The sequence below is a fragment of the Spea bombifrons genome, chromosome 10 (assembly GCF_027358695.1).
Source record: "Spea bombifrons isolate aSpeBom1 chromosome 10, aSpeBom1.2.pri, whole genome shotgun sequence".
NCBI lineage: Eukaryota > Metazoa > Chordata > Amphibia > Anura > Pelobatidae > Spea > Spea bombifrons.
Genome location: NC_071096.1, coordinates 5245202 through 5259061, shown reverse-complemented (window position 1 = coordinate 5259061; position 13860 = coordinate 5245202). Strand labels below are relative to the sequence as shown.

Sequence of the window (13860 nt, the reverse complement as noted above, 5' to 3'; positions counted from 1 at the left end):
ACTAGGGCTACGCTCATTAATAAACTGTAACAGCATTGATTGGGGTTTGTTCATTAAATGGTAATGTTGTTTTAGGGGTACACACCTCAAAATGTAACTGGATACATTATTTGCAATGGGATCGTTGGAGTTTTAGTTTAATTTCGAATGGAAAATCCTTAAAGGGTCAGTTTAACCCCTTAAGGACAATGGGTTGTCCTTAAACCCATTAAAAACAATGCATTGTGAGCCCGTACACGTACAGGCTTTGTCACGAAGGGGTTAATGTCCTTTACAGTCCCAGTAAAGATGAATGCTTGCAAAAAATGCATGCACAAAAAAAACAATGATGTGGAAGCTGCAGCTCCAGAGCTACAGCTGCCCTTCATCTCGGAAGTCTGGGTAATTCTTGCCACTGATTGGTCGCTCGTACTGCTCACTGAGCCAGCGTTGGAGATGGCTGGGGGTAAGTATAACAAATGTAAGGATGGATGGAAAGTGGTGGGGGAGGGGGCAAACCCACATGGGGGGTTCTTTAGAACCCCCCCTCATGCATTTTTTAAGGGGGAAATCATGAAAATTTAAAGGGACCCCGCAGCTATCACAGCATTACAGAGCACATGATGCCTGACGTGTCCCTTTAAACACAAAGCCTCATTAAAATGGTGTTCAGAAATGTTGGTTTTATTTCGACAAATAGGATTTAAGTCATCGTTATAAAGACAGCTTTTTAAAACGTGTTTTTCAGGTAACTGCCTGCTGAACAAGAGGTTTTATGATTTACAGCATTTAATGCAGGACTTGGAGACAGACGGGTGTTTAAAACCTGCTTTAATCCTCACGCGCTGACTGCAACATTGCACAACCAACCAACAAGATTCATTCCTAACTCCCCATTCAATATGTAGAAAAGCTGAATAACATGTTGTGTATATGTCTAAACAGTATATATATATATATATATATATATATATATATATATATATATCTAAAAGAACACGCCTTATGACAGATGATACATAAATATATCAAGTACTGGGTCACAAGGAATTTGCTAGTAGGATCCTCAGGTCCGCCTGCATCAGCTCTATTGGCACGAGTCTTCCTAAAAGGACACAATCAGAGTAACCAGCTGCATATTAGCCAGAGTTCTCATTCTGTTATCTGAGCCCCGATCTACTAAACAAACCCCCCAACTCCGTATCATACTGCGTGTGGGGAACAATAGAATGACTCAGTCTTACTCACTCAGCAGAACTAATGAAAGTTTATGACTAATGGAAGTCTATGGAGGAACGGACTTCATTAGCATTGCCATAAAGCATCAGCTTAGTGTGGTGTGAGCAGGAAAGTCACACAAAATATGAAATGACTGACAACAATGGCGGCTCCAGGTCTGCAGATAAAGAGAGTTTATTGGAACAAAATGAGATTAAACCAGGTTTTTGTCACCGGCCGGCATTACTGTATACAGCACTGGGGGCTTATTACTGTATACAGTGCTGGGGGTTATTACTGTATACAGCACTGAGGGGTTATTACTGTATACAGTGCTGGGGGTTATTACTGTATACAGTGCTGGGGGTTATTACTGTATACAGTGCTGGGGGTTATTACTGTATACAGCGCAGGGTGTTATTACTGTATACAGCGCTGGGGGTTATTACTGTATACAGTGCTGGGGGTTATTACTGTATACAGCGCAGGGTGTTATTACTGTATACAGCGCTGGGGGTTATTACTGTATACAGTGCTGGGGGTTATTACTGTATACAGCGCAGGGTGTTATTACTGTATACAGCGCTGGGGGTTATTACTGTATACAGCACTGGGGTGTCCAATTGAAGAAAAAAATATAATAAAAATTCTATTATTTTGCCCCATTGTGGATAGCGGGTATATAACTTCTGCTGAGAATGCTCACTTTCACTTATCTTTCATCCACTTCTTCCGCTGATTCTGCGGTGGATTTGGAAGAACTACTGATTAAATATCCCGTGTTATTATTTATTGATTTTATATATCGCGCCATCATATTTCGCAGCCCCGAACTCATTAGACTGACGTGGAATAACCAAAAGCATAATATTTACCAAAACAATCAGAAAGATTTAAAAGCTAAAGTTACTTCTTTCCACCCATCCCGAATTTCTGCTGCTGGGCGACGAGAAACCTCAGAGTTTGCATTTCCATCTTCAGAAAGATACATTAACGCTACATCAGAAACCAGCTGGGAAAACGCGCCGCTCCTTCACCGGAAAGGCAACGCGATCCGCAGTCTCATTAAAACAACCTCGGGTTTAGCTGGAAATTCCGCCAATGGTCACGGATTAATTTAGAAGCCAAGATTAACAATACAAACAGAATTCTATAACCCAAAAATCCCAAATCCACACCTCAAACCTGCCAACGGAGGAGCCCGGGCCAAGTTTCACCGATCTGACGATCAGAGTCGCTTGGCATGTTGTGAGTCATTCCTATTCTACGTCTATTCTAATGGTCTGCGGTCAAATGTCATCCAAGAAACATCTGCCAACCAATCGTCTTCCAGAGGTCTCCTGGAACCCTAGAACCCAACAAGGTCTACTGGAAAAAGTGCCTGCGTGGTGGAGATTCCAGCAAGAATTCTTTGGATTAGGATTCCCCCCCCCAAAATCTTTTAGATGGTTGGGTGGTAATTTAATATTTTTGGAATGTTGGGCCCCCAATAGGCAGCGTGGGTGAAAAAGGGGTAATCCCATCGGACACCGCTATGGAATACTATGGTACTCTATAAAACAATAGATAATAGTAACAATAATAATAATAATCTGGTTCCGAGTCTACGGCCCGAGCGTGATATTAGACGTTATGAGTGATGTCATTTCCATATCTGCCACGATATCCGCCAAGAGTAAATATTTACTTTGTGGATTCTTTCATAATTAGACTTAGAATTGATGACAACACGATGATGTTTATGATATTACCTTCTGTTGACCATCTTCTAGGAAACATCATAAAAATGGAAACAGGATTTAAAATGATTCCGGGGAAACAAACGATGACATAGAAGTCAGATTTACAACTTTTTGACGGCTGTTTTCTTTACAAAGTGCCGGCATTAAGAGTTCTTTACCTCTTTTATCTCACTAAGAAAAGCAAACAAAATATTATCTCGCTACATGTGTATAAATATTATGGAGAAAATCTAATTAGTAACATCTGACTCACGGACTAAATCCATTTCATTCATAAACCCATTTCTATTTTTATACCCTTCAGTGTAACACATTCATGCTTCCCAACTGTCCCCTTGTACGTGGGACAGTCCTGATTTTTCAGCACATGTCCCAAATGATTTCGCAGGCGTTGGAGATCATGGGTCAGCTAAGGAGAAAACAGAGGTATTTGGGTCCAAAGAGGGACTGACTCGCTGGGACAGGGACAATTGGGAGGTGCTTAGGAGTCTACTAGCTTGATATATATATATATATATATATATATATATATGTAGCTTTAGTTTAGTAAGTTAACACCACCTGCACACATCACAATTATGATCCCCTAAGGTGATCCCACTCACTGTGTTTTAATACTTCTAAACGGTTGTTGGTTTAATTAAATCTGGTTTGAGATGGTAAATTAGTGGTTAATTTAGCGTATAATTTTAATATTAATAGACCATTAGTCTGTCAATTGCATGCATTTGTTTTTATAATTGTTAAAAAAAAGTTAAAGAAACTAAAAAATAAATGTTTATATATATATATATATATAATATATACATATTTATTAAAGAGTATAATGTTATATACTGACCCAGTTAAGAATGATTTATAGTTTGTGTTTCACGATAATTGACAGCTTTTCATTGCAAATCATTTCAGGGCACCGTAAACTAAGTGCTGGGTTTTGCTTTGTGACACTTCAGTAACTCGTGAATTGCATTTTCCCTTCCTCTTCCAAAGTTTAAGTTATGCCATATTTTTCAAATGATAATTGTGGGGGGGGGGTCACAAATAGGAGGCGTGGATGTGAAAACTGAAACACAAAATCTTTCAATTTTAACCAAAATCGCTGAAACAAATAAAGCCCAATAATCTCACTAAAATGCAACAGTTTGCAAGAAACACAGAATCTGCTGCAGATCGGCCCCATTTGGCCCCTGTCTAGTCGCCCGTTTCTCCTGCTGTAAAGTCTTAAACCTTAAGCAGTCGTTGGTCTCAATCTTAGATTCAGGAGCCATATGCCTATCCCATGCATGTTTAATACCCTCACCGTATTAGCCTCTACCACTTCTGCCAGGTGGCTGTTCTACTTATCTACAACTCTCTAACATTTCTCCTCCTTTGAAATAAACTTCCCTACCGCGCTGAAGTGTATATAATGTATTTAAATGCATTTAGAGGTTTCTGTGACACAACTTCTCCCCTTCAAGCTAAATGGAGGAGATGAAAACAAACAATTGCCAATCAAAAATGATCAGAAATGAAGGTTTACCCTAATAAAGTTCTGAGTCCTCCCCCATCTTTTGACTCCGGTACAATAAGAGCCATTCGTCCTTCTATAGCATTAAATAAAATATTAATAATAATAAATAAAAAAATAAATGTGAACAATCCAGCTTAAATTACTTAAGAAAACATACTTTGTGTAGTTAGATTAAGTTATGATAAAATACAGTAATAGTGATTATTAATTAACAAAAAAAAAGAAAAAAAAAAGGATTAACTATTTAATTGCTGATTGATTCTATAGAAGTCTATAATAGATTTCTTCTCCAGTGTCTACACGCTCGTGACAGCGGTAACTGCCCGGATTTGCATTGCACTGCGATGACTCCATTAGGATATGTAAAATGCCTCGAAGGGACCGGATCATCAGGAAGTATTCTATATCACAATAAATAACATTTTTACAATGTAATTATTGGAGGACGAAGCTTCCTTTCTCTCTTCTGCCAGCTGCAATTAGTGTATGCAAATCTACTAATGGAGTGTTTGCCCCATAGCAGGAAGCTCGCGGGGTATATCAATGTCACCCTACATAACACCGGGAAAGGATCTGTACAGAATGTCAGCCAGAAATGGAGTTTTTCCAAAACAACTTGTCCTGAAAATAAAAATATATTTAAAACACTATTTGGGTTCACCAGAACTACCCAATAATTTATGCAAAATATACAAATATGTTTTTCTCCTGGGAGGAATCCTCAAAATGTGCGATCGGGGTTTTTTTTGGTCGATATTTATGAAACAGGTGACCTATTTTATGTTGAAAAGTCCCTTAAACAGCAGAAGGGGTTTTGAAGATTACGTCCCCCCATACCTGGGTAAGTTAGTAAGTGAGCAAACCCCGAGAGCTTTCGAAATATCAGCGATGGTCACTGAGGACGTCAAGATATTCTAAAAATATACTCAGATTATGCAATTCTTAGCGATCGTTACATCGCAGTAGAATATGAGTCAGGTCCAGGCTGACGTGTGAATCAGGATCTCCTATGAAGATCGTCAGGTGGAGTCAAAAAGGACAATCATCCACCCGTGCTGATGTGGTAGATGTGGGTTATGGATAGATCTGAGATTCTTCTTAGGACAGAAGGCCACAGAGTTTATCCGGGCTCGCCACGGGTCAGCTGGGGACATCACACGACCTTCCCAAACAACCCAGTGGGGTTTGGTGGAAGGTGAGGTCTGCACCTCATCTGCCAAAGGGCTATCTTAATGCTCCCCTGCACCACATATACAAAGGGATTAGGTATGATGTCATAGCCCAGTGCTTGACACCAGCTGTAGAGACACGTGAAGCCCCTACCCAGCTGGGGTAAGCAAGCAGGAGAGGGCTGGATATACACTTTCTGGGTCTGGAGTTATTGCTTGACGGATTAATCTCCTCAATGATTCCAACTTTGTTTCACAATAAGCCATGTCGACACGGCATTCTTTACGGCGGCCCTTTTGTCGCGCCCTTAATATTGAATATTTTTTTCTCTCTGATCCGTCGGTTCTTCCCTTTGCATACACGTCAGTGTTTGACATTTTGAAATTCATTGCTCTTTTCACCTGTCCTTAAATTTGTATTGTAAGGTGGGGCAGGCAGAAGGCAGATGATTTACAAGATGGCATCCAGCACTGGCCAACCCCTATAAACTGCGGGCAACCAATCTGACCAATGATAGGAAATACTATGGGGGGGGGTATATATTCCAAAAATAAACACAACATACGCAGGTGTTCATGAAAACATGCCATGGACACATTAACATCAGCAACTTTTGGAACCCTTACAATTAAAGGCATACTTACATATTATTCACTAAACACTCCATCCATTCCATGTGCGCATCGGCTTAATTCCCCTCCCCCATATATGATCATTTATTTGCTAGGAGAATAACCCACCAAGGCTCTGAAATGTAAAAGAATAGACTGGAAAATTCCGTTACATTTTTTAATGTATGTTTTGGTAACCCAGCACTCCTTCCGCAGGAGGTACGCATCAGAAAATAACATTAATCGTTCATTTACCAAACACTATAGTGGGTAACGGTTTGATTCCGAAGCACCTTGAAAAAGAAAGCTGAGGTTATTTTTTTTTTCTTCTTTTTTTTACTATTTTTGCATCATGTGAGATTTAAACAACGTCGTACAACGTTCATAACACATTGCGATAACTCCACTCGTCACACACGTTTAAAAACATAGTACATCAGTAAAAGTCTAGCCTACCAGGACTAACCCAAAGGAAGGGAGGGTCAATTATCATCGCCTGCTTTATTGTGCTTTATTTTTATAATCAGATTTGATAGATTTGGCGGAATCTGGTATGACAGTAAAATGTAACTCTATTCACAACAAGCCCCCCCTTCTCTAAAATTTGGCTTCCTGGATAGATCATTAAAATGTTTTGTACTTCACGAGGCAAATGGAATGAAGCAAAGTGCATAGCTATGGATTTAATTTAAACGCTACAAGTATCCCTAAGCCTACGGTAGGTCACCGTGTTGGGGCAGAGGGGTGGAAGTTCGCCCCTGTGCCTTGCTAACAGTATGAAGCTTCACAGTTTTTGAACAGTGGCCTCCTTGATTTGTTGCACCTTTATAAATAAAGGCCTTAAAAATGGCCAGGTTTAACCAAATTTGAGCTGTCTGCGAAGCAGTGACCCCTCTTATTGGAACAGGTTTCACAGTTTTTCACTCATTTTTAGATTATCGGTACAGAGAGGATACAGCGAAAGATGACGGGGACGGGAGAATGACAAAAAACGTAATAAGCACTTAGCAGGGTATGGGATCTTTGCCTCTGCGGAGCTCCGGTGCTGTTACTTGTGGATCTATGATTGACGTATCGATGGTGTGGGGTGGGATTTAAACTATTCCCTTTTCCTCGGTAGGAAGAGCAGAAGGGTCCAGGCCGTGTTGCTTCATTTGCACCGCGATCTCAAAAAGGTAATCATAGCACTCGCACCTAGGAGAAACGGGAAAGTGTCGGATCAGGGGAAGCCAGGCAGCTTAACTACTTCTAATCCCAGGCATTCGACTGCCTTTAAATATTAATAAGAGTCATAGGAACTCCTACAGCTTTGATATTTTAGGGCAATTTCATGGCCCCTTCTAAACAATAAATCGTAACTATGGTCATCAAACCTGACATCAGAACCATCAGAACATATTAACTCAATAAATTTATCACATCAGTGCATAGATGACAACTTTGTCTCATAACCATAATAACAATGGTTGCCATTGTTACCAAATGTGTATTAGAAACTAAAGAAAAATGCATGGGTGAACACCAAGCCGTCATTGACAGGGCAGAAATGTACATTTACGCATCTACAATCGCGCTATCTTTATGGCCCTCTCCATTAAAACGTATTCTCTAAGCAATACCTTTACATCTTACTTGCGGTTCCAACAGCTTTATAAATAAATCATGCTTGCCATGTACTTTGAAGCATGTACGTTGTGAAACGTAGCGCTTCCCTATAAATCAGTCAAAGCCAATTTACGACTGTTCTTAAACTGAGAGGTGTGCTGCTCCTGTGTTTGTGGAATCAGAAGCCTTTGCTTACATGGTTTTTGCTTTCTCCCAGGAGTCTCCCCAGACGTACACGCCGTGGCGACGCACAAGAACCGCACAAGAGTCGGGATACTCCATCATTGCTCTCGCCATGCGATCCTTGAGGTCCTTCTCCTCCGGAGTGTTCTCGACGATGGGGACCACTAGAAGGTCGTCATACCTAGCAGACATAAGCCGGAATCAGGGGGTTTATACAACAGGGGGGCACCTCACACACATAGCTTATAACACTAGAAATATGAACATTCTATTTCAGTTCTTAAACTTCATGAGAAAGGAAAATGATCTAATAAAGGAAACTTGAAGCCAAATATAACCAAGGTATTAAAGCATTGCATGTATAAAAAAATCATCATCTGTCTCCTTAACTACTCAGTTATTTATAGCTATATTATAGTTTTATGAAACCGTTATTTGTCCCGTGTTTGCAGCGGGTTGCTATCTGGACACAGAATAATACTATTGGTATATCGCTGCAACAAGAGTGAACTTAGGCATTGCAGAAATATGCATACAGCTGTGTGTTTAAGTGTTCTTGTGTTATATATGTATTGCATTTCATGTTTTAACATATTTTAAGACATTGAGATTGACAAATATTTAATAGGAGCAAGGCTTTACTGTATAATAGGAATGAAGGACGGGTATTGGGTATGCACCTGTAATAGCCGCCAGAGGTACACTTCTTTATCCCTTTGATCATTTCTTGATGCGTGATCCGGAATTCCTTCCCTGGGAAGAGCAATGTGGCCATAACGGCAGCCTTAGAGTGAGTGTGGATGACAGCGCCGGCCTCTGCGAAAACCAAACATTTGTAAGAACGTTAGCGTTGTGTTGCAGGCGGCCAACAGTTCCACACAGAGCAAAATGTGTTATTTTAGAATTTTGCCGCAGACAATTTTGTATAAAAGCATAACTTATATATGGCTCAAATTTAATTGCTGTATATATAATGTACAGATTAGACTAAAAGGTCTGCTGGTACAGTAAACGCCGCTTGAGTAACGCACGGATCAATCAGTGACTTTAAAGAACTGATTTACTGATGCATTACTCAGGAACACTCAAGCTCATCCTATTGAATAAACCCCTATGTAGAATACCTCTCATGGTGTAAGCATTCATAAAAAGCGGTGTGCACTGGCTCTTCTTCAAGTTTCTGTATGGCGGAGGGCAGCTAATGTCTCTTTCATCAATGTCGCAAACAAACAGGTCGTCTGGCTGAAAGAAAACGCAGGCATGTTGTCTTATGTCCTGTAGGTTATTTTTGACGGGTGTATAGACCACTCTTATTTTAATATATGCATATTGTAATATATCGTAGAGAGTCTTAATCAAATGTCAATCCCCATGAAATAGCAGCTGCACGACATAGCATACAGTCCATAAACTATTCAACAATCCAATTGAGGTTAATGCATGCATTATGCCTCCTGATTTAAGGCAAAGTTGGCGACTATTAGTATTCACACAATATAACAAAAAAGAAAAAATAATGTTAAATAAATAAATGGTTAAAGAAGGTTTTTTTCTGTTTTTTTAATTTTTGTTAAAAAAGCATTTTTTTGGGATGAGGACATGTCCCTCTGGGAGGAAGGAGAAGATGATGCCGCTCAAATTGCAATATGTTTTCCTTGGCAGCATCATCAACAGATAAAATCTCTACTTCTTTTAATTAACATCCTTTGTGCAAGCTGGGACAGTGTCAGTCTTTATTAGCAAGCGTGCTAAACTGAAGTGAAATGTTACTTAAAACTCAAGGTGAAAGTTACTGTAAAACTCTCGCCTATACTAAACCAAAAACCTGTTTTTGTTAGACACAGAAACTTGGCTATAGCATTAACCCAACTTTGCATGAACTGGTACTGTTCCAACTTCCTCCTTGTGACTGAACAGGCTGAAACGTTCCAAATACATAGAAAATACTCGCTTTCCATTAAAGAAATTACACAAATAAAACTGTCCCACTTTCACAGCTTGGGAGGGGGGGCTCACAATTAAGAGGTTTCCTTTGGACCCCGGATCACCGGGAACTGCTGGATTTTGGAAAGAGGAGACGGCGGGTAAAGCGATGGTTCGTTGCCTTGTAATTTTACGTGACACAAAGAGAAAGTAGGATCTATGTTGGTAAAAGCTAACTTGCAGTTCTCCAGTTCCTGGACAACTACTGTATAGTTCAAAAGTTTGGGGTCACTTACAAATGTCCTTGTTTGTGAAAGAAAATCTAATTTTGATATGAATAACAAAAAGCAGACATTGCTTGACATATAGGTGTACAGAAGTCTTTAATTACTCCTGGGTTCCAATGGCCCTTTATCACTCCCATCACTTCTGGGTTCCAATGGCCCTTTATCACTCCCATGACTCCTGTGTTCCAACGGCCCTTTATCACTCCCATCACTCCTGGGTTCCAACGGCCCTTTATCCCTCCTGTGTTCCAATGGCATGTTGTGTTCGCTAATCCAAGTTAAAGTTTTAAAGGCTAATTGATAATTAGAAAACCCTCTTGCAACTATGTTACGGCCAGAAATGCCCTTCTTTTCCATGAAAAGTTACCCCAAAGTTTTAAGTACGTCTATCACAACGCCTTGCAGAGATTTGCAGGAGTTGATGTTTGACAACAGCTGAAGGGCAAAGTAGCCCCCTGCATTTATGGGTGTTTACTGCCTCTTAACTTCCCATTTAATTACATAATGATTAAAAAAGAACATAAACATTAGCATTAACAAAATATCAGGACAAGTGCTTAATGAGTTCACACATAGAAATTAGTATATATATATATATATATTAAATACAGTCCTTTTGTAACAGATAATAACTCAAGAAAGCAGCTTTCCTGTACCTGAATTCTCTCCTTTTGGACTCCAGATGGTGCAATGTAAATCTCGTCTCTTTTTGAAAGAAAAAAAATAGGTAAAAAAAAAAAGTTAGCAATGCGGTATATATTGGTAACGATTTGGAAAGATCATGGTAAAATTTAATTTCTGCTTAATGAAAAAACAACACTTTGCTGAAGAAGCAAATACAACACGTGGCATATGGTGACAAGTTATATGGTAACCGAGATATGAATAAAATAGTATTTGTCATGGTTCATTGCGACACTTAGTGACTTCATTAATGGATTTGTATGTTTTTGATCCTGCCTTACAACACTATGACTCACATTACTCACCCTTATTTTTATGGCCGCGAAATATTTTATTATCATCATGCTTCAATTAAAACTGTATTGTTCTTGTTGTGAGTTTCGTCTTAAGTCTCTGGACACATGGAAGTCTATCGCACATCGTATTGTAAGCCTGACCTCTAGTGACACCATACGAGATACTCATTTCTCATGAGGAATACTGTACTCACTGGAAGTGATATTCAAATCAGATTCAATCTCATATTTCTTCAGTGAAACCCTAAACCTCTACCTGTTATTCTCAACCACATTAAAGGACTTGAATGACGATAGAAGAGGAATATGGAAACTGCCTGTAAGCCTAAAGATATTGTCTCTTATGATTACATATACTAAAAAAAAGAACCCTGTTGCTCTCTAAAGGGTAAACATCTTAGAAAGTCGAAGTTGTTGAAGGATTCTATATATTCTTATAGTTTTTTTCAGTGATCAGAAAACGACAATCCAGGCATCATGTGCACGTTAATGCATATGATAGCTGTGAGGTCCCTTTACATTTTAATGGTGTTCTCCATTTGCAAATGCTTCTCTTTTCCTGATGATTTAAACAGTAAATCAGCAGCAACAATTGTTGACCCACGAAGGAGGTGAGCATGGGCAGCCCGCAGTCTCTTATCTTATTTTTTTAGCCTTCAAACATGAATGTTAAGTACTCACAGAGGGTAGAGGTTATTGGGTGATATGCACTAAACTGTCCCTTTAACAAACTATTAAAAAAAGAGGTGATTTTAATATAATAGTTTCACCTTAAACACACAAGAGATGATAACTCACCCATACTTCAGGCTGATGCCCCCTCCAGTTCCAGTAACCCAGCCCAAGCTGTAAAACTGTCTGCAAAGTTCAGGTATCAAGTTCCTTGGATGTCCTTTATCCTATAAAGAAAACACCAAATTATTGTTACTGTCAATTACATACTTACATTTGAATTAATATTGTCATCACTTCCCCTGTATGCACACACTTTTTATTGAAGGTTTTATAGGCATTTAAACAATTTAGGTCACGTTGTTTCCTTTTGCGGAAATATATGTAGTATAACTGTTGGTACATTCTGTGTCAGGGTGATAAGCTTTATAGACTAAATGGGCACACATACAAAAAAACATATTGCTACCATAAATATATCTATCTATATGTTTACATTACGTTCAAAAGTTTGGGGTCACTTAGAGAATTTCTTGTTGTTAAAAGAAAAGCACATTTTGTCCATTTAAACAACACGAAATGGATCAGAAATCCAGCGCAGACGGGGTTAATGTCATAAATGACTATAGTAGCTGGAAACGGCTGATTTTTATTGGAATATTTTCATAGGTGTACATAGGCCCTTTATCACTCCCATCACTTCTGTGTTCCAATGGGCCTTTACAGAGCCGGCCTTAGGTGTTCTGGCGCCTCCCCATCCCCCAAAAAGAAAGGAAAAAAAAATCTTGTCACAAAACTCCCCTTTCTCACTATCTATCCCCTCTCCCCCCTTCCCACTGCCTTTCCCAACTCTGCCCCTTCTCACTGCCGAGCAGTTTCTGAAAACTTCACGAGCGCCCGCTCGACGCCCCTGCCCGGGACTTAGATTAAAACATTGGGGTTTTTTTTGTTGTTTTAACTTTATTTAACATCCTCCATGTTAAATAAAGTTTTAAAAAAACATTATTTAACATGGAGGATGTTAAATGAAGTTAAAAAAATAAATAAAAAAACAACGATGTTTTAATTTAAGTCCCAGGCAGGCGCCCCTGTTGCCATGGCGCCCTGTGCAGCCGCACAGGTCGCACACCCCTAAGGCTGGCCCTGGGCCTTTATCACTCCCATCACTCCTGCGTTCCAATGGCCCTTTATCACTCCCATCACGCCTGTGTTCCAACGGCCCTTTATCACTCCTGTGTTCCAACGGCAAGTTGCGTTTGCTGATCCAAGTTCAAGTTTAAAAGGCTAACCGATCGTTAGAAACCCTTTTTCAATTATGTTACAGCCAGAAATCTCCTTGTTTTCCATGACAACAGCTCAGCGAGCCCCCAAACTTTTGAAAGGCAGTCTACATACATCAACGCATTAAAAGCAGCAGTTTAAACGTGGAATTAAAACAAAGAAGCGACGCTCCTTTATATCAGGAACCTGACAGATTGCTTTACCTGACAGCTGCAACTTTGTTTCATGAAAAGGCAATTCTTTGTACATTATTGTGTGTTTATAAATAAATAACTAGTCCGATGAACACAAACGTACCCAGAGGCAATAACATTGGAAGCACTGTACCTTGGCGTTGTCGGTCTGGTTGCAGTTCTCTCCGTTGCAGTAATACATATTGGCAGGCAGCAGCTGTTGTTATTTGTGTGTCTTTTTTGTGCTAAACTGGGCCTTTTTGTGTCTCTATCTGCTGTACCTTACTTAGTTTCAGTGTTTGTGCAAGTCGGGCAGTACAATGTATGTTATTACATTACAGTGTAACACATTATGTTGTGCGTCTGTTGTGTTGGGGGTTGTGTTATAGCATATTGTTAATCTAATTGTTAGAATGTGCTTCACTGAGGTGTATTTTCTGTCAGTGCTGGGGAAGGGAGGAGTCAGACACTGACATAAACACTCAATGCCCACAGCTCATGGCCTGATACTGGCGCGGCTTGA

At 39.7% G+C, this 13860-nt stretch overlaps 1 protein-coding gene across 1 annotated transcript; it reads right to left on the bottom strand.

Moving 5' to 3' along the window:
• Positions 1-6421: 6421 nt before the first annotated feature.
• Positions 6422-13830, bottom strand: APIP (APAF1 interacting protein). The gene is made up of 7 exons (XM_053448603.1): positions 13492-13830; positions 12010-12110; positions 10888-10936; positions 9146-9263; positions 8702-8837; positions 8035-8202; positions 6422-7427 (listed from the first exon to the last, which is right to left on the bottom strand). The coding sequence occupies exons 1-7, from the start codon at positions 13537-13539 to the stop codon at positions 7328-7330; spliced, it is 720 nt and encodes a 239-aa protein (XP_053304578.1). The 5' UTR covers positions 13540-13830; the 3' UTR covers positions 6422-7327.
• Positions 13831-13860: the final 30 nt, after the last annotated feature.

Excerpts from the sequence above, each read along its gene's own strand:
- APIP (XM_053448603.1), bottom strand. The coding sequence starts at position 13,539 with ATGTATTACTGCAACGGAGAGAACTGCAACCAGACCGACAACGCCAAG. Across the intron at positions 9,264-10,887 it reads TCCAAAAGGAGAGAATTCAG|CCAGACGACCTGTTTGTTTG; the intron begins GTACAGGAAAGC and ends GTTTTCTTTCAG. Across the intron at positions 8,838-9,145 it reads GAATGCTTACACCATGAGAG|AGGCCGGCGCTGTCATCCAC; the intron begins GTATTCTACATA and ends TGGTTTTCGCAG.